We start from the raw sequence: 21,379 nt of genomic DNA, 5'->3' as shown, positions 1-21,379 counted from the left end.
TGGAGTCTGATTCATAGTTGGGATTAGAAGTGAGGATATATCACCCTCTGCTGTTATTATTTGCATTTTTTTCTTCTTCTAGCAAGTCTCTCAACTTTGTTATATAATACTAATAATCACAGATTTAAAAGAATCAAAGGGTTCAAACAGAGAAGGTATTACATCACAAACTGTCTCCACTGTATGAGGTTTTAATAAATGCAAGTATTGCCCTGTACCTCCTCTTTACAGGATGTGACAGAGTTTCAGTGGCACATGACTAAACAAAGCATTTTTCTTGCTTTAGGGAGCCCCCTGTTAATCAGAGCCTGAAGGTGCAGAGTAATAAAACAGAGTAGACAAATGAGAGAAGTAATCAGTGCTTTTATTGTAGAAAAACAGATTTATAACAAATAAACAATGTATTAATATAGAAAAAGAGATCAGTGTTCAGCATCTAAAAAATCACTGTCAAATAATTAAAGAACTCCAAATGAATGCTGGTGTTGCCATGTGTAACTACAGTAGGTAACTGTAACATAACCACTCAAGTGACAAACATTTTCAGGTTGTTCTTCTAGTATTATTAATGACAGCTTTAGCTGCCATCTTTGCTGCACCCCATGCTGTGTCTGCTGCCTTGGCTGCATCTTGTCCAACAGTACCACCTGCTCTTGCTGCTGGAGCCACACCTGCCAGTGCTCCAGCAGCTATTATTGCTACCTCTCCTCCTCCTACTACTGCTGCAGCTGTCATTCCTACAGCTGGAATGTATTTCAATAGTCTAATCAATTCTGTAGAGGTTCTCATAGTTGTGTAAGTTGATCTAATCATTGCCGGCACACCAAGAAAGGCTCCTAACAATGCCCCTGTTGCAAATCCTGTCATTTGGATCAGAAACCTATCAGAGACATTAGCTTTAGCCTGTTGTCTGATCACTTCTTGTGGCATGTTTCCTGATGACTGTTTTATCTGCTCTTCCTCTTTCTTTATTTCTTCCTCCACTTCTTGCAGCATCTCATTGGTGTAGTAGCCTCCACTGTTTTCCATCACCATCTTGTCTACTGTGTTCAAAAGTTCCTCGACCTGGAACTGGTTGCTCCTGTAGTTATTCTGCTGTTTGTTCTTCCAGTATTTATTATCAAAGACGTGGCACCTGCTGCCGCACTTCTTCACCAGATCACTCAGATTCTTATTCTGACTGACAAAATCCTGAATTGTCTTTCCTTCAGTGAGCTGTTCACCATGAGTGAAGACAATTACAGCATACTTCAGAGCATCTTCAGAGAAATACTGAAGAATTTTAGTGATGACAGCCTGCTCGTGCTCAGTGAATCTATCCACTTTGAGCACAATGAAAAAAGCATGAGGCCCAGGAGCACACTCTGTGATACACCCCATTACCTCAGAGTTGATGTCCTCCTCAGACCTTTCTGAATCAAAAACTCCAGGAGTGTCGATCAAAGTGATGCTTCTTCCACTTGACAGTTCTGGTTTCTGCCTGACATTTAAATGTTCCAGAGTTGGGAGAATCATTTGTGTTGAACAATTCAGCCTCTTTAAATATGGTGTTAGCTAAGTTGCTTTTCCCACATCCAGTTTTCCCCAGCAGGACGATCCTCTTTGAAGTCAACACTAGAGGACAATATCAACTGTTACTTATATTTGTCTATTTCTTGTTGACTCTCATTACAACACTGAGATTACACCTCAGTGTATAATGGCCAAATAAAAGGGGATTTAATGTGATTTTTACATGCAAAATTGGTAGATGAGTATAAATAAGTAACAAATGCAATTAAAACCCCTTAAGCTCTCAATTTTTGCCTTTTGCTAATGCTAGGTTTAGTTACCAGAAAAGACAAACATGAACAATGGGTGCCGCAGGACTGAATTTCAATATCGTCACAGTCATATAATATCTATACTCACCTTGGTCTGGTTGGTGAATATCTTTTGTGAATCCTTCGAAGACCTGCAGAGACAAGGGCATTCAGTGTTTAATAACAATTGCATGCAGAATTTTTTTTTTAGTTTATGTTTAGATTGTTGTTTTTAAAATACAAATTAAATGGATGCATTTCAACAGTGGGTTACCTCATTGGCCTACTGTATTAGGTCCAATGCTTGCCAGGCAAAATGCAGTTGAAATACCTTGTTGTTCAATAAACAGTTAGTTGCTAGTCTGAACAGATTTGATAATTTAAAAAAATCTCACTATAGTATCTAACCTGCTGGGTTTCAGTGGTTCCCTGAGCAACCTCAACATAGACATCATCTCCAGAAGCTCCAGCAGTGACTTCTTTTGCTGTGTCTTGGTCAGCAGCATCATTCAGGAGCCCCAAATCACCTGTTGGGATTCCACTTGCTGTACTGTTTCCAGTACCTCTGAGAAGCCTGTCACAAGCTTCCTGCATGGCCCTCACCACCTCTCCTCTGTTATCAATCAGGATGATTCTGCTCAGACTTCGCTCCTTCCTGACTACCAAACTCCTTTACAGCAGTTACAATAGCCTCAGAGCACACAGTGACAGGAACACCAAACACACCTGAGCTGATACAGGGTAAGGCTATAGACTTAAACTCCATGATTTCTGACAAATTTAGAGCAGAATTTACAGCTTTTTCTAGCAAGGACCTTTCTTTGCCACCTGCTTTTCCAGCTACAGGTCCAACAGCATGCAGCAGTTTCTTGCACTTTAGGTTCCCCCCTGTTGTCACTACCACATCACCTGTATGGAATTTTCCCAGTGTACTTTACCTAACTCATTGCTCTCTCTCTGTACTTCAGGACCGCCTGCTTTACTCAGTGCAGCAGCAACACCACCACAGTGGTCCAGATCTTCATTGGCAGCGTTAACCTAGGGCATCCGCTTCCTGTTTGGTGATGTCACCCTGACACACCAACACCTGCAGCCCATCATTAAGACTGTAGCTGGCAACTACTGTGTTCCCTTCAGTCAAACTCAAAGATGCCAACTGGTTCAGTGGGCACTGTATCCTGAAGAAGGGAGTCTAGAAATGGTCCCAGCCTGTTCCTGACCTCAGTCACCTTGCTGAATGGCCCATCCAGCAACACCATAGGCCCAAAGGAGGTTAAAGGATGGAAGGTAACCCCTGAGTAGTCAAAACCATGCAACAGCAGAAATTCTGGTAACTCTTGTGCAAACTCTGGGACGGGGAGATGGACTGCTCTTTGCAAAATAAACTGAGTGACAGTTTCAATAAGGTCCTCAACCTCTTTGGTGTGGCCCAGTAAGCGAACCGTGCTGTCTGAGCCAAACAGGACCTGTACTCTACATTGCCCTTGGTTCATCTCATTTGTCTTAGACTTCAGTTCAGATGACAAAGAAGAACAGTTGGGAGCCTCAATCTTAACTTCCTTAAACTCACCCCACAGTGCTTTTTCTGCATTATCGAGGTTATCAACAGAGAGGGAGAATAAACAAAGTTCTGTGTCTCGTAAATCTACTTGCACCCTGTCACCAACCCCTAAAAAGTCACCTAGCACCCCTGGACCATAAGTCTTCTTTAGGAAGACTGAGAGATGTGGGCTCATGTTAGAAACTGTCCTTTCTAACACCAAATGCTCCTTATTAGAAATCCACTCTCCAGCTTCAAGAATGTCCTCAACAGATCCTTCCAGAACTACCTGACCTGCCTCTCCCTGTGTGACTTTAACTCCTGGAAAATTTTCTCCCAAACCATGTTCAATCTCTTTCCAGAGGAGACAGAGTTTGGCCTCACCTAATCGACAAATTCTGGTTTGCTTCTGAGTTAAACGGGACCTTCGATGTTTAACAGTCATGTCCTCTACATCCATTAATCTTCCATTCACCTGTGAACATTTCCCAACCACAACAGCCAGCCCCCCCTCACTGTACACCTTCACCTCATCTGTGGTCTGACCAGAGCTGCAGGACTGAAGCAAAGCTTTGACTTTGTGAGGGTTCACCTCATAGTGGCACAGGTAGCCATTAAAGAGTTTGTCTACCTCAGCTTTCCAGTTTCTACCTTCACCTGCAGCACCAGGTTGAGCTAAACTCTTGACTAAAACCCTTCCCTCCTCTGGGTAAAGCTGAGCAGAGCAGGCCAGAGAGGCAAGTTCTTTCTCTAGTTCCTTCTGGGCCTGGGGACATTCCTTCAGGTAACAAAGGAGATATGCATCAGGTCGTAGTTCATATTCTTCACCACATGGTGGAGGAGTTGAGGCCGGAATGGGCTGTAGGCTCTGTGTTAAATGTAAGGATACATTCAAATAATTATATAATATTGATTACACTAACATTTTTTTTTTTGCCGAAATGCACAATAAGAATTGAATTATTAGAGCAAAGTCTTTACTATCACATTATGCTCACATGCAATATTATACTGTGTTTAGAAACTTTTTTTCATTAACCTGTGCTGGAGCTGTTAAATCCTGGTTCGGGGCAGAGGTGGTGGTGGGAGAGGAGGCGTGAGGTTCCAGACTGTCTCGGACAGTGAACACCAGACGACCACCTGGAAACTCCACAACATGCTCAGGTCTCTGCAGGACTCTTTGCTGATCTAAGAAGGAAGAGTGACATTAGTAGGGGAGAGTAGGGTAATATGAGCCATTTTTTACTTATGTTGTCCTGGAGGTAAGGAAAAATGACACAGAAATAGAATTGAAACATATAACTTTATTTCAGGATGTCTCCTATCAAATGAAATTATCAAAATGCATCTCTGACAAAGCTGCCCAAAATAATGACTTCTCAAAAAAAAAAGTGCTCCTGTGGCTCAACTTGCCCCAGGTAAGGGTAAGTTGAACCATGTAAGTTGAAGCCATCTGGGTCAAGTGGACCATCTGAGTTTTAAACCTGAGCATATTGTGCTAACAACAGGTTTTAACAGTTTTGAACTTGTGAGAACAAAAGATTTTAGCAGTTTTGAACTTATCAGAACAAATCACCAGTTCCTTTCAAAACAAACCACCAGTTAGTCTCTAAACCATTTAACCATTTAATCAAAACAACTATTCAATGTTCCAACTGTCAAGGTTGCAGGGGAAAATGAACTGTTGCTCCCGCCTTGCAGTTCCTCCAGCCGTTTGAGGTTGTGGTAGCCTCTTCAGCACATCACTCCGTGGGAAAGATGCCTCATCCTTTTCCTTGAATGCAAAGGTGGGTTTCTTATTGCCTGTGATCGCTCGGATTCTTCTGAGAAATATGGCACTCACTTCGTTGCCCTCAAGGCTGTCAACCAAGCCAATGTAATGGTGGATCATGCATTTGGATACAAATTTTACGATGACAAAGTCACCAACTACCAGATCTGAAACATCTGGTTCACTTCTTTCATCGCTTGAGCTCTCATGCTCAGAAGTGTCATCAAATGGGATGGCAACATCACTCTCTTCAGAGCTGCTTTCCACTACGTTTTTTGTCTGGCTTCGTTTCTTCTTCAGCTTTCCTTGCTCTTTGATGGTTCTTTCTGTTTTGCCTTTCTGTTTATTCTGCCTCTCTTTATGGGCACGTTCAATTTCCTGCTTTTCAGGTGTATCAGTCAGGACTCTTGTCTTCACACGCTTTCGTTTTGTTTGTTTCCTGTGCTGCTGACTTTTGGGAAAGGGTAGAATCACAGAAGGAGACACATATCCAGCAGGGCTTGGGTGTGAATTTGTGTCACTTTGTGAAGAACATGGCTGTGCAGGGCCTGGTGAAGGTAGCTCGGCAGAAAGAGAGGTTGAAACCATGGGTGCATCATCTGCAGCTGCAGCCTGCTGCTCCAGGTTGGGCCTGTCTGACACCATGGATGGCTCAAACTCTGCATCGGAGAAGACACCTCTGTTGTAAGGCAAGATCCCAGTGGATCTGAATCCAGATGCAATATTCCGTGGTGTTGTTGTTGTTTCTTGCACATCCTACCAGCTAAACCTTTCTCAGTCCAGTTGCTGGGGGTAGGAATGTTGTTTCTTTCTGCCAGTTCTGATGCCAGTTCACGGCATTTCTTTTGTGTGAGGCCATGAAACTGCTCCGCCAGCTTTTTTATATGGTCTGCTAGCTCCTTCTCCAATTCCAATGGGAAGATTCTGTTTGCTTCTGCTGTTCCCATGTACCCTGTCATTTTCACTTCCTTTTCCTCACTCTTTTTGATGTACCTCTGCAGTGTTGACCTGTCAATATTCCTCTCTTTTGCCACTGATCTGATGGACCACTGATCTGACCCTTGACATCACTGACTGCCCTCTTCATCTCTTCAATGGGCGTTAAGCCCCACCTTGTTTTCCTTGTGTAGTTTCTCGGCATGATATCTTTTCTACCGTAGTTAACATATGAAAAACACACCAAACCAGTTGAGTATACTCAAATGAAATACCATTTCACATGTCAGACACCTAACTGGATTTCAGTGCTCTATGGTGGGGTAAGTTGAACCATTGGCTCAATTCACCCCAAAGCCTTTGGCTCACTTTACCCCATAGCCACCATTTTGGAAAAAATGGGCTAGCTTAGAAATTAAGGCTAATCTTTAGCGAAGTGATTAGCATGATTTCATATGTTAGTAAATCACTAACATGTATAATATATCATTTTAGACCAAGATATATTTACTTTGACATAACAGTAATTTTCCCTAATATGCAGAAAATTTACTTTGACTAGCAAAAATCACTTTTTGGTGTAAAAAAATACTTACCCTTTCTCCCATGTGCTTCTCTGCTTCACAGCAAGATGGAATTGATGGGTGCTTCCTGAATTAATGGTCACATGACAAAACATGTGCACGGTTACCTAGATACAAGGGGTGGGTCAACTTACCCACTGGCTCATCTCACCCACTCTCCCCTATAGTGTGTTCTCAATAACATGGTTTTGTTAATGCTTGCAGATTTATTGCTCCTTCACTCCAGACAATGCAGAAGTGTAGCGTTATACCTCGCTTGTAAGTCACTTTGGATAAAAGCGACTTTCAAGTGAGTAAATTTAAATAGAAATGTATTTCAGTTGTTATTTACTCTCCCTGCGATTATTATGTTGGTAAATATAATTAAACATTATACTGTCGTTTGTGTGATATTCAAATTGTTGGTTAGTAAACTCGAATTTATTTGAGAATGTGTCTCAAATAATTTTCTTGTCCTTGAAGTGGAACTGTTCTTGAAGTGCACATTTCTTTGCTCCACGGTCATGGTGGTGTTGGATCAAAAGTGAAAGTAAATCAACGTCTTCAAATAAACGGTGAAAAAACGTGTTGGACTTTGCACCGTTAACCGTCAGCATTGTGTGCTCGCTGGGATGAGCTTATAATCAATATACGGTATTTTATGACCTACCTTTTTGATATCTGAAGGTAATGTTGTAGACTGTGTTATTCACTCTCCTCAGCGGTCCGCAGTCGCCTCCACCCGATTTGCGGCGAATCTGAAAATAATTTTCTATCCCCCTTTTCTGCTCCCCGAGCAGACTGTGACACTCAAAGAAAACGGGATATTGGCAAACATCATCCATTATCCTCTTGCGAAAAGTTAGATCAAGTCAAGCATGTGTACTTTCTGGTCTGAAGAGCGCAGGTTTCCCCCTGCAACACTCATGTGACCGAGGGCGGGCTGACGTGGCTGCATCTAACAGCTGACCCACTCATGTTTACAGAGAGGAAGTCCAGATATCCCCGTGGAGTGTTTGTGCCCCCCCCCTCCAATATAAAATGCATGCTTGTTAGCATATCAAATAATTTAGACGCTTTATGGGCTGTGGAGGAACAAATACACATTCATTTTGACTGCCAAAACATAATTAAATGCATCCCACATTATGCTTACACGTGTTCGGGGTCAATTAAACTCCAGAGGGGTCACATTTCCTGTTCGATATATTATGAACAAAGAACTATGAAAGTCCAGAGACAGAAATACAAATAGTTTGGGATTGTGGAGTATCTCTGTGTAAAAAGTACTGCCAACAACAACCACAGCATATAGAGATAAACAATAGAGTTGTTTAAACTCATACTGTAGATACGTTGCATATATTTCTTGGAAATATATTCAAAGTTAACTATTGAAATAAAGTTTACTATGCAAGAATATGAGAGAGGTAATCAGTGCTTTAATTGTTGAAAATATGATTTAGAACAAATAATCAATGGCCAATCACTGTCAGATAGTTTACAATCATTAATCACGTGAAATTATGTGCTCCTAAAGTTTGAGTGTCTTAAAAAGGCCTGAAAAGACTTGCTTCCAACATACAGCTACATTTTTAAATAGAAGTTCTTCATTTTTATAGACGGCATTACCAACCTTACTTATAATGAATATTACAAAATTTACAAGTGATTTAAAAAAGAGTAATAACAGGGATTAGGATGAACATTTCCCTGCACTGAGAAGCTGATGAACTGCGGCTGAAAAAAATCTGTTACTTCCACTTTATCACAGCTTTACCTTTCTCAATGACAGCATTAGCTGCCATCTCTGCTGCATCCTGTACTGTTTCTGCTCCCTTAGCTGCCTTATATCCGATAACACCACCTACCACTCCCCCCACTACAGCCACTGCTCCAGCTGCTGTTCCAGCTGCTGCTAATGCTACCTCTCCTCCTCCTCCTCCTACTGCTGCGGCTGTCATTGCTACTGCTGGAGTGCTTTTCATGGATTTCATGAATTCTACATTCCTCACAGCTGTGATAACCAACCCAACCAATGCTGCCACACCAAAAAAGGCTCCTAATACTGCTCCTGTTGCAGTTCCCGTCAGTTGTATGAGAAACCTATTAGACACATTAGCTTTAGCCTGTTGTCTGATCACTTCCTGTGGCATCTTTTCTGATGACTGTTTGATCTGCTCTTCCTCTTTCTTTATTTCTTCCTCCACTTCTTGCAGCACCATGTTGGTGTAGTAACCTCCATTATTTTTCATCACCATCTTGTCTACTGTGTTCAGAAGGTCTTCGACCTGGAACTGGTTACTCCTGTAGTTATTCTGCTGTTTGTTCCAGTGTTTATTATCAAAGACGTGGCACCGGCCGCCGCACTTCTTCACCAGATCACTCAGATTCTTATTCTTACTGACAAACTCCTGAATTGTCTTTCCTCCAGTGAGATCTTCCCCATGAGTGAAGACAACTACAGCATACTTCAGAGCATCTTCAGAGAAATACTGAAGTATTTTAGTGATGACAGCCTGCTCATGCTCAGTGAATCTATCCACTTTGAGCACAATGAGAAAAGCATGAGGCCCAGGAGCACACTCTGTGATGCAGCTCATGATCTCAGGCTTGATGTCCTCCTCAGACCTTTCTGAATCAAAAAATCCAGGAGTGTCGATCAAAGTGATGCTTCTTCCTTTGACAGTTCTGGTTTCTGCTCGACATTCAGTTGTTCCAGAGTTGGGAGAATTGTATGTGGCAAACAATTCGGCCTCTCCAAATATGGTATTTGCTAGATTGCTTTTCCCAGATCCAGTTTTTCCCAGCAGGACGATCCTTTTTGAAGTCAACACTAGAGGAGAATAATGACTCTGTTAAGTACATTTGTCTCTTGCTTGTTAGTTTTCTTGTTAAACATAATTTTAAGCACTCAAATGATAAAATGACCAAGTATGAGTCAATAGCATAATGAATTGGTAAATTCATTTTTTAATAGCTAATGCTAGGTTTAGGTACTGGAAAAGAAAAACAGAGCAATGGTTGCCAAAGGATAAATCTTTACTGTCTTATAATATCTATACTCACTTTGGTCTGGTTGGTGAATCTCTTTTGTGAAATCTTTGAAGACCTGCAGAGACAAGGATTATTGTCTTTAATACCAATTCCAGTTTATACTTGTGTGGTGCAGAGAAAATGTTAGCTGATGTTTAGAGCTTGATGGTTTTAAAATAAAAATTATTTATTATGTTTAAGCCTGTAATCATTTCATGTATAATAGAATATATGGTTGTGCAAAATCTGAATCAGTTTGGAAAAGACTGTTTCATACTCCTTATTTTGTGCCAAGGAAAATATTTATGGTACAATGCACTTCCATTACCTCACTATCCTCATGGTCATTGGGGTAGATGGCGATACGGACCAAGAATGGCGTTCTACTGGCTCGGTTCTGTTCAAATTTTTGAACTTCCTCCTGTACAATATTGGCTACCACATTTACAGGAAAAAACGGCACAAACTCAACCCCAAGTGCGGGGAGTGCAACAGATCCAAACCCTGTTTTCTCACAGGAAGTGAGGATATTATTGATGCCAGCTCTCAGAACCTGTAAAAGGTCAAAAATCATGTGAAATATTGTATGATGGTGTAGAAAATAGAACAACATCTCTTGAAAAAGTACTTTCACACAGAGACAGAAGAATCAAAACACCCCTCCACTGTTTCACCTGAGCAGCAGTTCCGTCTTCATCATCATCCCAGGGAATGAGGTTGAGGAAGAACACTGCATTGGATGGAAGTCCAGGCAAGTCCTCCACCAGAACTGCATCACTAGGGGCCATCTCTTCTCCTGCTTCAGTGCTAAACCTCGTCAGTCAGCTGGGATCCAACCATTCGATACAAAGTGTTTCCATCACGGGTTGAGAGAGGATCGTGGCCAACCATAGGAGATACCAGAGCATCCACCTAAGAGGGATAAGAGAGAGAGAGATGTGGTGGGGGCTGAAACCTCTACAGTTTATTTACTTTTTTCAATTTATGTAAAATATCCAGGTTTGTCGTTGCCTCACATTCACTTCTACATTTTGAAACAATCCTATTCGGAGTGAACTAAAAGAATGAAGAGTAACTACCCACAGGAAGAAAGTTGTTAACTAGCTGCTAACTTTATCTATGTGCTGTTTGAGGCTGGACAGGTAATGTGCAGTGGGATTTAAAACATTTTTAGAGGTTGAAATGCTGGTTGTGTAAACAAGTCATAATGGGCTCTGTCTTCAGCTGAGCTTTGTTGCGCGGTAAATAGCTCAATAGCTGGTCTGAAGAAGTTTGATAAATTTTCTTCTGTTAGAAAAGTGTCTTACCTGTTGGGTTTCAATGGTTCCTTGTACAACCTCAAAGTGAACACCATTTCCAGGACCTCTAGTCATGGCTTCTTTCCCTGCATCTGGGGCACCATCATCCATCTGGAACCCCAAATCACCTGTCGGGATCCCACTTGGCATACTGTCTCTGGACTTATCCCTTGGAGAAGCCTGTCACAAGCTTCCTGCATGGCCCTCACTACCTCTCCCCTGTTATCAATCAGGATGATTCTGCTCAGACTTCGCTCTTCCTGACTACCAAACTCCTTTACAGCAGTTACAATAGCCTCAGAGCACACAGTGACAGGAACACCAAACACACCTGAGCTGATACAGGGTATGGCTATAGACTTAAACTCCATGATTTCTGATAAATTCAAAGCAGAATTTACAGCTTTTTCTAGCAAGAGCTTTTCTTTGCCACCTGCTTTTCCAGCTACAGGTCCAACAGCATGCAGCAGTTTCTTACACGTTAGGTTCCCCCCTGTTGTCACTACCACATCACCTGTATGAATTTTCCCAATATATTTCACCAAGGTATTGCTTTCACTTTGTATGTCAGGACCGCCTGCTTTACTCAGTGCAGCAGCAACACCACCACAGTGGTCCAGATCTTCATTGGCAGCGTTAACCAGGGCATCTGCTTTCTGTTTGGTGATGTCACCCTGACACACCAACACCTGTAGCCCATCACATAGACTGTAGCTGGCAACTACTGTGTTCCCTTCAGTCAAACTCAAAGATGCCAACTGGTCAGTGGGCACTGTATCTTGAAGAAGGGAGTCTAGAAATGGTCCCAGTCTGTTCCTGACCTCAGTCACCTTGCTGAATGGCCCATCCAGCACCACCATGGGCCTAGATGAGGAGGTTAAAGGATGGAAGGTATCCCCTGAGTAGTCAAAACCATGCAACAGCAGAAATTCTGGTAACTCTTGTGCAAACTCTGGGACAGGGAGATGGACTGCTCTTTGCAAAATAAACTGAGTAACAGCTTCACTCAGCTCCTCAACCTCTTTGGTGTGGCCCAGTAAGCGAACCGTGCTGTCTGAGCCAAACAGGACCTGTACTCTACATTGCCCTTGGTTCATCTCATTTGTCTTAGACTTTAGTTCGGATGATAAAGAAGAACAGTTAGGAGCCTCAATCTTAACTTCCTTAAACTCACCCCACAGTGCTTTTTCTGCATTATCGAGGTTATCAACAGAGAGGGAGAATAAATGAAGTTTTATGTCTCGTAAATCTACTTGCACCCTGTCACCAACCCCTAAAAAGTCACCTAGCACCCCTGGACCTCCATAAGTCTTCTTTAGGAAGACTGAGAGATGAGGGCTCATGTTAGAAACTGTCCTTTCTAACACCAAATGCTCCTTATTAGAAATCCACTCTCCAGCTTCAAGAATGTCCTCAACAGATCCTATCAGAACTACCTGACCTGCCTCTCCCTGTGTGACTTTAACTCCTGGAAAAAATTGTCCCAAACCATGTTCAATCTCTTTCCAGAGGAGACAGAGTTTGGCCTCACCCAGTCGACAAATTCTGGTTTGCTTCTCAGTTAAACGGGACCTTCGATGTTTAACAGTCAGGTCCTCTACATCCCTCAACCTGGCTTTCACCTGTGAACATTTCCAACCACAACAGCCAGCCCCCCCTCACTGTACACCTTCACTTTATCTGTGGTCTGACCAGAGCTGCAGGACTGAAGCAAAGCTTTGACTTTGTGAGGGATCCACCTCATAGTGGCACAGGTAGCCATTAAAGAGTTTGTCTACCTCAGCTTTCCAGTTTCTACCTTCACCTGCAGCACCAGGTTGAGCTAAACTCCTGACTAAAACCCTTCCCTCCTCTGGGTAAAGCTGAGCAGAGCAGGCCACAGAGGCAAGTTCCTTCCTTAGTTCCCACTGGGCCTGGGGACATTCCTTCAGGTAACAAAGGAGATAGGTGTCAGGTCGTAGTTCATATTCTTCACCACATGGTAGCGCAGTTGAGGCAGGAATGGACTGTAGGCTCTGTGTTAAACGTAAAGATACATTCAAATAATGATAACACTGATGATTTTTTTTTTTTTTTGTCAAAAAACATAATAACAATAAAGTAGTAAAGCAAAGCCTCAAGTATCATATTATGCTCACATACAATAATATACTGTGATTTTTTTTCCTAACCTGTGCTGGCCCTGGTAAATCCTGGTTTGGAGTGGACGTGGTGGTGGGAGAGGAGGTGTGAGGTTCCAGACTGTCTCGGAGAGTGAACACCAGACGACCACCTGGAAACTCCACAACATGCTCAGGTCTCTGCAGGACTCTTTGCTGATCTAAGAAGGAAAAGTGACATTAGTATAGTGAGTTTTAAACAAGAAAATCTATCTTTTTAAACTAAAAGATAGATTCTCTTTATATCTTTTGCTGTTCACTGTTCACTAAGGAAGGGTCTTTCTCTTTCCTTATTTTCTTATGTCTCTTCCATCTATTCATGCCAGTGGACCAAAATTAACAAAATTAACAACACTGCAGTTTCTGCCCAGAGTTTCAACTCTCAGAGGCAGTTTTGATTACTTTGCAGGTTTTTATGTGTCTGCGGGTAGACTGTCACCGTGATAAATGGGTGTGGTCTGAGTGAAAATACTGGAAGTATGAGGGGTTGGAAATAGGGAAGGAGTCACTGTCAGCACAGGTTTGTGTCAGTTTCATTTCTAGTGTGGTCAGACCAACAAGAGCCTTTGGGGAAACTGCACTCTGTGTTAAAGTGCATGTGCAAAATTACCTATATTAAATGAGTAGCTGAACAAAGCTTCACATTTCATCATAAATTATAATCAATTATGCTGTTCCCCTAAAATGATAGAGGCCATCATGAAGTCCAATCCCAGCACCACAGAGTCAGAAATTCAAGGTGCAGTGACAGACCACTCAAGCTCCTGAAGTCCAGTGAGGTGGTTTTGACAATTAAATAAGGGAATAGAGATTTTGTTGATGTTTGCACTTTATTTCACCTTCACACCCTAAGATGCTGAATCAGCACTTACTATGCACTTTCGGTGCACGTCTTTAAATTATCTTCTTGCAGTTTTACCTTATTTATTAGATTTAGTATTAGTACTTAGCTCAAGGATTTTACTACACCGAGGCTTTGTGTTGTGCCTCACTTGTAAGTCACTTTGAATAAAAGAGACTTGCAAGTGAGGAAATGTAAATGGATTTATGTTGTTAATTACTTTCCTTGCAGCAGTTATTTAGGCTATCCTCTGTTTCACTGCAACTGTATTTAAAGAAGATACTGTAGTTTACATTATGTTTGAAATTGTTGGTTAAAAAAAAAAAAAATTCTGTCTCAAATTATTTTGTTTATTCTTAAGGTGGAAACTGTTTAAGTGCACATTTTTTTCTACTTTATATAGGTATATAGGATCAAAAGTGAAAGTAAATCAACTTCTCAAATCATGAAACCCTATATGTGAAAACCTAAACTTTTGAACAACTTTTGGACTTCTTTTCATCGTTGACAGATGCTATTTAATTTTTAATGGGGTGAGTTGATAATCAATATACAGTGATTCATGACCTACCTTCTTGATATCTGAAAGTCACGCTGTATACGTTTTCATTCACTCTCCTCAGCGGCCCACAGTCGCCTCCACCTGATCTGCGGCGAACACCAAGATATTTTTCTATCCCCTTCTTCTGCTCCCAGGACAGACTGTGACACTCAAAGAAAACAGGATATTGGTAAACATCATCCATCATTCTTTTTCTTAAAGTTGAATTGAGCAAAACATCTGTAGTAGGCTATCTGGTTTGAAGAGCAGCCTCCTGTATCTAATGATACAGATGTATCTAAGCTGCACTTAACAAGAACTGCCCCACCAGTGCTTACATAGGAAGTCCAAATATCACCATGGAGACTTTGTACATGGTTCCTCCTTGCATGCATGTCATCAGCATGCTAGTTAACCAAATAATTTATGGTGTTTATGTTTTAAGGGCTGTGCAGATACTAAAAAATATTAATTTTGTTTCCCTTTGATTACTTCTGTGTAAAAAGGACTGTCAACACAGATGTTAAATATATGAAAATGTATTGTTTTTAACCATAGTTTATAGCTTAGGTCAGTGAGCTGCCAAGCTGAACCAAAGCTTCAGTTTCTACAGTGAACAATGAAAACATGTCATCAGTTCAGGATCACTTTTAAAAGCAATTCTCACAAAATTAGAACATGCTATGGTGCATCAGAGTGATAAAACAACATTAAACACGTTTTATCAAGAGTTAAGGAAATCTCAAGGTCTCCAGGACCCCAAACATGACATAAGACTTAAGCTGTTTAAGCAGATGCTGTAGATATATTGCATATATTTCTTGAAGATATAGTTAACTGCGAAACAACGTTTGCTATGCAAGAGCACTCCTATGTTCTTAAAGCATAGCTAGCAGTCACGGTCATGGTTCAGGAATGCCACCACTCCAGTCATGTTTACTGTATACAAAAGGTGAGCAAAGGCCATATCACATGCATATTTGTGTAAAGCATTGTTCTATCCAGTTTTTATCATGTAGGACATATTCATATAGAAAATAATTTGAAAAACACACACACTGTAGTGTAGACAGCCTGATAGAAAGGAAATCTGTCAGCCTCAACTTTCAATTATTGTAAGGCTTGTTCATAGTACTGTATGTTACTCATACTCCAGTTTGCTTATCTCATTTACTCTTTTGTGATCAATAACTATAGCCCCTGCAAAATGCTGCTTTTATACTATAGTATGACCCCAATACCACTGTTAACAATAATGATAAAACCATGCAGAAAACAACCTTTAACATACACCACACAAAACATGGCCAGTGATTGTAAAGGATTTATTAAGTACTGCAGGTGAGTCTTTCCTTGTATGAACTCAAAAAAAAAAACCTAGATGACTGGGATTATATTTTAAATGGACAGATCTACATTGTGCATTGCATAGTCAATTTACAGTATGTACAGCATTATAGATTGTAAACATTAATGAAGATTATGACCTGAGAGGATGTCGAGCAAATCCCAGGTGCCACCAACAGGTAAGAACTGAGCCACACAAGCCTCTCCCCGTCATGGACACCATGATGTTTTTAGCAAGTTTCTGATAAACCCACTGTATGTGATGTCCAGCACCAACCCATGTGGTAAATAAAGTATAGCACTTAGCAGCTAAAGAGCAAATATGTCCCTCTTAAGCTTGGCTGAAACAAAAACAGAGTTAAAAGACACCGAATAGTGGATAAAGATTCACCAGATGGCCAGAAACACAACACAACAATAACTGCAAATGTTGCTTGATGTCTGCAACTCAGTGTCAAAGAAATAATATTTGATAACCATATACTTCCATGTTGTTTTGCTTCCAGAAACAGAATCAGTTATTGCAGCCTTAAGACTGACTGTCTTTTGTCCCTGACAGCATTAGCTGCCCTCTCTGCTGCCTCCATTGCTGTTTCTGCTCCCTCGGCCGCATCATGTCCAATAATACCACCCATTACTCCTGTTGCCAAGGCTGCTGTGGTCAAACTTATAGCTGCTCCAGTAGCTACTACTGCTGCTTCTGCTCCTACTGCTGCTGCTGCTGCTGGTGCTCGTCCTATTAGAAATCCTTTCATATATTTCATCAATTCTGGGCCTTTTACATCCTTGATAACTAATCTAAGCAGCGCTTCCACACCGAAAAAGGCTCCTAACAATGCCCCTGTTGCAGTTCCCGCCAGTTGGATCAAAAACCTATTAGACACATTTCTTTTTGCATGTTGTCTAATCTCTTCTTGTTGCATGTTTCCTGATGACTGTTTGATCTGCTCTTCCTCTTTCTTTATTTCTTCCTCCACTGTTTGCAGCATCCCATTGGTGTAGTAGCCTCCACTGTTTTCCATCACCATCTTGTCTACTGTGTTCAGAAGGTCTTCGACCTGGAACTGGTTGCTCCTGTAGTCATTTTGCTGTTTGTTCTTCCAGTATTTATTATCAAAGATGTGGCACCTGCTGCCGCACTTCTTCACCAGATCACTCAGATTCTTATTCTTACTGACAAACTCCTGAATTGTCTTTCCTTTAGGGAGCTGGTCACCATGAGTGAAGACAATTACAGCATACTTCAGAGCATCTTCAGAGAAATACTGAAGTATTTTAGTGATGACAGCCTGCTCATGCTCAGTGAATCTATCCACTTTGAGCACAATGAGAAAAGCATGAGGCCCAGGAGCACACTCTGTGATGCAGCTCATGATCTCAGGCTTGATGTCCTCCTCAGACCTTTCTGAATCAAAAAATCCAGGAGTGTCGATCAAAGTGATGCTTCTTCCTTTGACAGTTCTGGTTTCTGTTTGACATTCAGTTGTTCCAGAGTTGGGAGAATTGTATGTGGCAAACAATTCGGCCTCTCCAAATATGGTATTTGCTAGATTGCTTTTCCCAGATCCAGTTTTTCCCAACAGGACGATCCTTTTTGAAGTTGACACTAAAGGAGAATAATGATTCTGCTGAGTACATTTGTCTCTTGTGTGTTCACTTTCTTTCTTTTCATATAATATCTATACTCACCTTGGTCTGGTGAATGAATATTTTTTGTGAAAGCTTTGAAGACCTGCAGTGACAAGGACATAGCATTTAATATCAATTTCAGTTTCTATTCATCTGATGAAAAAAAAAATAAATCAAAGTTTATGTTTAGGTGGTTAGTTTTAAAATACAAATGTTCATTCAGGTTACTTACATATCAAAGAAAATCAACTGTGAGATTTACATTTAAGCTTGTAATCAAAAAGAAAAGACATACCTCACTAGCTTCTGTGTCAGTGGGGTGGATAGTGATTCGGACCAGGAACGGCGTTTTACTGGCTCGGCTCTGTTCAAATTTCTGAACTTCCTCTAGTAGAACCCTGGCTACCTCAATGTCAGGAAAACGCAAGGCGATCCCAGCCCCGAGCACAGGGAGAGCAACAGATCCAAACCCTTTGTTTTCACAGGAGGTCAGGATATTGTTGATGCCAACTCTCAGAACCTGTAAAAGGTCAAAATTCAATAATTTTTATGGCTAGATGTAGGAAATACTGCATCATGGTGTAGAAAACTGGACAACAGATCCAGACAAAGTTCTCAAAAAGAGAATGAAGAAATTAAGATACTCCTCCACTGTTTCACCTGAACTGCAGTTCCATCTTCGTCATCATCCCAAGGAATGAGGTTGAGGAATAACACTGCATTGGATGGAAGTCCAGGCAAATTCTCCACCAGAACTGCATCACCAGGAAGTGTCTCTTCTCCTGCTTTCTTTCTAAACCTCGCAGTCAGCTGGGATCCAACCATTTTGTACAAAGTGTTTGCAACACGGGTCGAGAGAGGATCATGGCCGACCATAGGAGATACCAGAGCATCCACCTAGGGGGAGAGAAAGAGATGTGGTGGGGGCTGAAACCTCTACAGTGTGTTGGCTGTATAAACAAGCCATAATGGGCTCTGGGCTTCAACTGAGTTTTGTTGCTCAATAAACAGTCCTGAACAGGTTTGATAAATTTTCTTAAAGTTTCTCACCTGTTGTGTTTCAATGGTTCCCTGAACAACCTCAACATGAACACGGCCTTCAGGAGCTCCAGTCATGACTTCTTTTGCGGTGTCTTTCGCAGCGGCATCCATCAGGGACCCCAAATCACCTGTCGGGATCCCACTTGGCATACTGTCTCTGGTACTTATCCCTTGGAGAAGCCTGTCACATGCTTCCTGCATGGCCCTCACCACCTCTCCTCTGTTATCAATCAGGATGATTCTGCTCAGACTTCGCCCTCCCTGATTACCAAACTCTTTTACAGCAGTTACAATAGCCTCAGAGCACACAGTGACAGGAACACCAAACACACCTGAGCTGATACAGGGTAAGGCTATAGACTTAAACTCCATGATTTCTGACAAATTTAGAGCAGAATTTACAGCTTTTTCTAGCAAGAGCTTTTCTTTGCCACCTGCTTTTCCAGCTACAGGTCCAACAGCATGCAGCAGTTTCTTGCACTTTAGGTTCCCCCCTGTTGTCACTACCACATCACCTGTATGAATTTTCCCAGTGTACTTTACCAAGTCATTGCTCTCTCTCTGTACTTCAGAACCACCTGCTTTACTCAGTGCAGCAGCAACACCTCCACAGTGGTCCAGATCTTCATTGGCAGCATTAACCAGGGCATCTGCTTCCTGTTTGGTGATGTCACCCTGACACACCAACACCTGTAGCCCATCACAAAGACTGTAGCTGGCAACTACTGTGTTCCCTTCACTCAAATTAACTAAGTCTTGTGCTACCTCTGGGACAGGGAGATGGACTGTTCTTTGCAAATTAAACTGTGTGACCGTTTCATTCAGCTCTTCAACCTCTTTGGTGTGGCCCAGTAAGTAGACTGTGCTGTCTGAGCCAAACAAGACCTGAGCCCTCCATTGCCCTTGGTTCATCTCATTTGTCTTAGACGTCAGCTTTTTCCAAAGCTCAGAAGATAAACAGTTAGGAACATCTGTCTTTACTTCCATGAACTCAACCTGCAGTGCTTTTTCTGCATCATCAAGTTTACCAGCAGAGAAGGAGAATAAGCGTAGCTCTGTGTCTCGTAACTCTATTTCCACCTCGTTATCAAACCCTAAGAAGTCACCTAGCATTCCTGGACCTCCATAAGCCTTCCTCAGAAAGTCCAACATATGTGTGCTCATGTTAGAAACTGTCCTTTCTTTCTTTAGTTCTTCTTTCTCTTCCTGTAGGTAAGGACGGGGGGACCTATCAGGCTGTAGTTCATGTGCTTCATCACTTGGTGGAGGAGTTGAGGCAGGAATAGACAGTGAGCTCTGTGTTAAAAGAAACATTCACATAATGTTCATTCACAAATTTACATGAAATAAGGTACTGCAAATGGAAATGTATTTTTAGAATACTGACAGAAACCTTTTTCACTAACCTGTGCTGGAGCTGCTGAATCCTGGTTTGGAGTGGACGTGGTGGTGGGAGAGGAGGTGTGAGTTTCTAGACTGTCTCGCACAGTGAATGCCAGGCGACCACCCAGAAACTCCACAACATGCTCAGGTCTCTGCAGGACTCTTTGCTGATCTAAGAAGGAAAAGTGACATTAGTATAGTGAGTTATACATAAGAGAAAAGTTTTTTGACATAAACCAAAAGAGCAAAAAACGAAGATTCTATTTCTTTTTCTGTTATTTTCTTATTTCTCATCTTTCCACTCATGCAAGTACCAACTAAAATGAACACTACTATTGTTTATGATTTCACTTTCACAACTACTGTACATTCAATCAGCTGTGAATACAAAAAAGAAATTTTACTAGTCTCTTTTGCAGGGGATTATTATTACTGTAGGCTGTTCCTCTGTGACTTGAATGCATCTGTGCTGGGTTCACTTTCCCGGGAAAGCGAAACTTAAGGATCCTTGTTTATGAAAAATCCTGTTGATGTCGCTGTTGAGGGAAGCAGTCTCACTACTTACCGTTGAATTGAATGAGATTTACGGATCGTTTATATCGACAGTTCAAAAACATTTTTCCTCTGAAAACTGTTTTACGGTGGGCTACGTCTTCAATCGAACAAAACGAAAATGAATGTACTGATGCAGATATGGTGCTTCGTGAACGGACATTACACGCAGTCCACAATTTTAACTTGATTTTAAACATGAGTTCAAAATTATGACCTACCTCTTTGCCATTTGAAGGTAATGCTGTAAACTTTATCATTCACTCTCCTCAGCGGTCCGCAGTCGCCTCCACCTGATCTGCGGCGAATACGAAAATATTTCTCTATCCTCTTCTTCTGCTCCCCCAGCAGACTTTGACACTCAAAGAAAACGGGATATTGATACGTATCACCCATTATCCTCTTGCGAAAATATGAACACAACCAAACATCTGTAGTATCTGGTATGAAGAGCTCAATACGCCTCCTGTATCGGTCAGCTGATCTTGGGCAGCCTATCCTGACCGAATCTACTGGTCTTATCCTGCTGGCAGAAATGCGCCCCCTATGCCACCATGCAGTACGAGCAGGTTGTATTTCATGACTGATAACCCAACAACATAAGAGATTATATTGACTGATTGCACTCTAATAGTAGCAGCAAACTCTGAAACACACCCTATCATCATATGAAAACAACACTGACAGTATGACAACTTAAAAAAAAAAAAAAAAAAAACACCATTAAACATCAGAACCCTTGTTTTTTTGTCATATATTTTCTTTATATTCTACAAAAAACAAAACAAAAACAAAACAAAGTTTACTCTGCCAGAATATACCTCTGTTCCTATTGTTATCTCGTGTTTCAACATTTAGCATTGATTGTAACTGCTATAGGGGCAGGATGTGAATTTCAGTCCTAAGTTTCAGGTGTGCCACCTCTCCAGTCATGCTTCCT

The 21,379-nt window shown here is 41.5% G+C and overlaps 5 protein-coding genes across 6 annotated transcripts; all 5 read right to left on the bottom strand.

Moving 5' to 3' along the window:
- Positions 1–343: 343 nt before the first annotated feature.
- LOC108890834 (GTPase IMAP family member 7-like) lies at positions 344–14,767 on the bottom strand. The gene is given in 7 exon segments (XM_051075514.1): positions 344–1,461; positions 1,463–1,614; positions 1,912–1,954; positions 2,211–2,711; positions 11,461–12,961; positions 13,118–13,266; positions 14,518–14,767. Coding segments are annotated over 4 exon segments (1,299 nt in total). The 5' UTR covers positions 2,397–2,711; positions 11,461–12,961; positions 13,118–13,266; positions 14,518–14,767; the 3' UTR covers positions 344–543.
- LOC108890836 (uncharacterized) lies at positions 2,725–7,569 on the bottom strand. Its single transcript, XM_018687849.2, has 3 exons — positions 7,283–7,569; positions 4,382–4,530; positions 2,725–4,210 (listed from the first exon to the last, which is right to left on the bottom strand). Exons 1-3 carry the CDS (start codon positions 7,455–7,457, stop codon positions 2,936–2,938), a joined length of 1,599 nt encoding a protein of 532 aa, XP_018543365.1. The 5' UTR covers positions 7,458–7,569; the 3' UTR covers positions 2,725–2,935.
- Positions 4,804–6,637, bottom strand: LOC108890839 (uncharacterized). Its single transcript, XM_018687852.2, is given in 2 exon segments — positions 4,804–6,165; positions 6,168–6,637. Coding segments are annotated over 2 exon segments (669 nt in total). The 5' UTR covers positions 6,255–6,637; the 3' UTR covers positions 4,804–5,583.
- On the bottom strand, positions 8,035–11,152 carry LOC108890828 (GTPase IMAP family member 5). Its single transcript, XM_018687842.2, has 5 exons — positions 10,956–11,152; positions 10,323–10,560; positions 9,977–10,201; positions 9,682–9,724; positions 8,035–9,448 (listed from the first exon to the last, which is right to left on the bottom strand). Exons 2-5 carry the CDS (start codon positions 10,434–10,436, stop codon positions 8,367–8,369), a joined length of 1,464 nt encoding a protein of 487 aa, XP_018543358.2. The 5' UTR covers positions 10,437–10,560; positions 10,956–11,152; the 3' UTR covers positions 8,035–8,366.
- Positions 14,768–15,798: 1,031 nt separating the features above from the next.
- LOC108890831 (protein mono-ADP-ribosyltransferase PARP14) lies at positions 15,799–20,901 on the bottom strand. 2 transcript variants are annotated; one of them, XM_018687845.2, is made up of 7 exons: positions 20,661–20,901; positions 19,911–20,059; positions 18,514–19,800; positions 18,124–18,360; positions 17,759–17,983; positions 17,524–17,566; positions 15,799–17,440 (listed from the first exon to the last, which is right to left on the bottom strand). In XM_018687845.2, exons 1-7 carry the CDS (start codon positions 20,833–20,835, stop codon positions 16,353–16,355), a joined length of 3,204 nt encoding a protein of 1,067 aa, XP_018543361.1. In that variant the 5' UTR covers positions 20,836–20,901; the 3' UTR covers positions 15,799–16,352. The 2 variants fall into 2 exon arrangements, with proteins under 2 accessions (XP_018543361.1, XP_050931470.1); XM_051075513.1 differs by lacking the exon at positions 20,661–20,901 and adding an exon at positions 20,292–20,375.
- Positions 20,902–21,379: the final 478 nt, after the last annotated feature.

The sequence above is a fragment of the Lates calcarifer genome, linkage group LG14, assembly GCF_001640805.2.
Source record: "Lates calcarifer isolate ASB-BC8 linkage group LG14, TLL_Latcal_v3, whole genome shotgun sequence".
NCBI lineage: Eukaryota > Metazoa > Chordata > Actinopteri > Centropomidae > Lates > Lates calcarifer.
The sequence above is the reverse complement of the archived record's forward strand: the minus strand, read 5'-3'. Positions and strand labels throughout refer to the sequence as shown.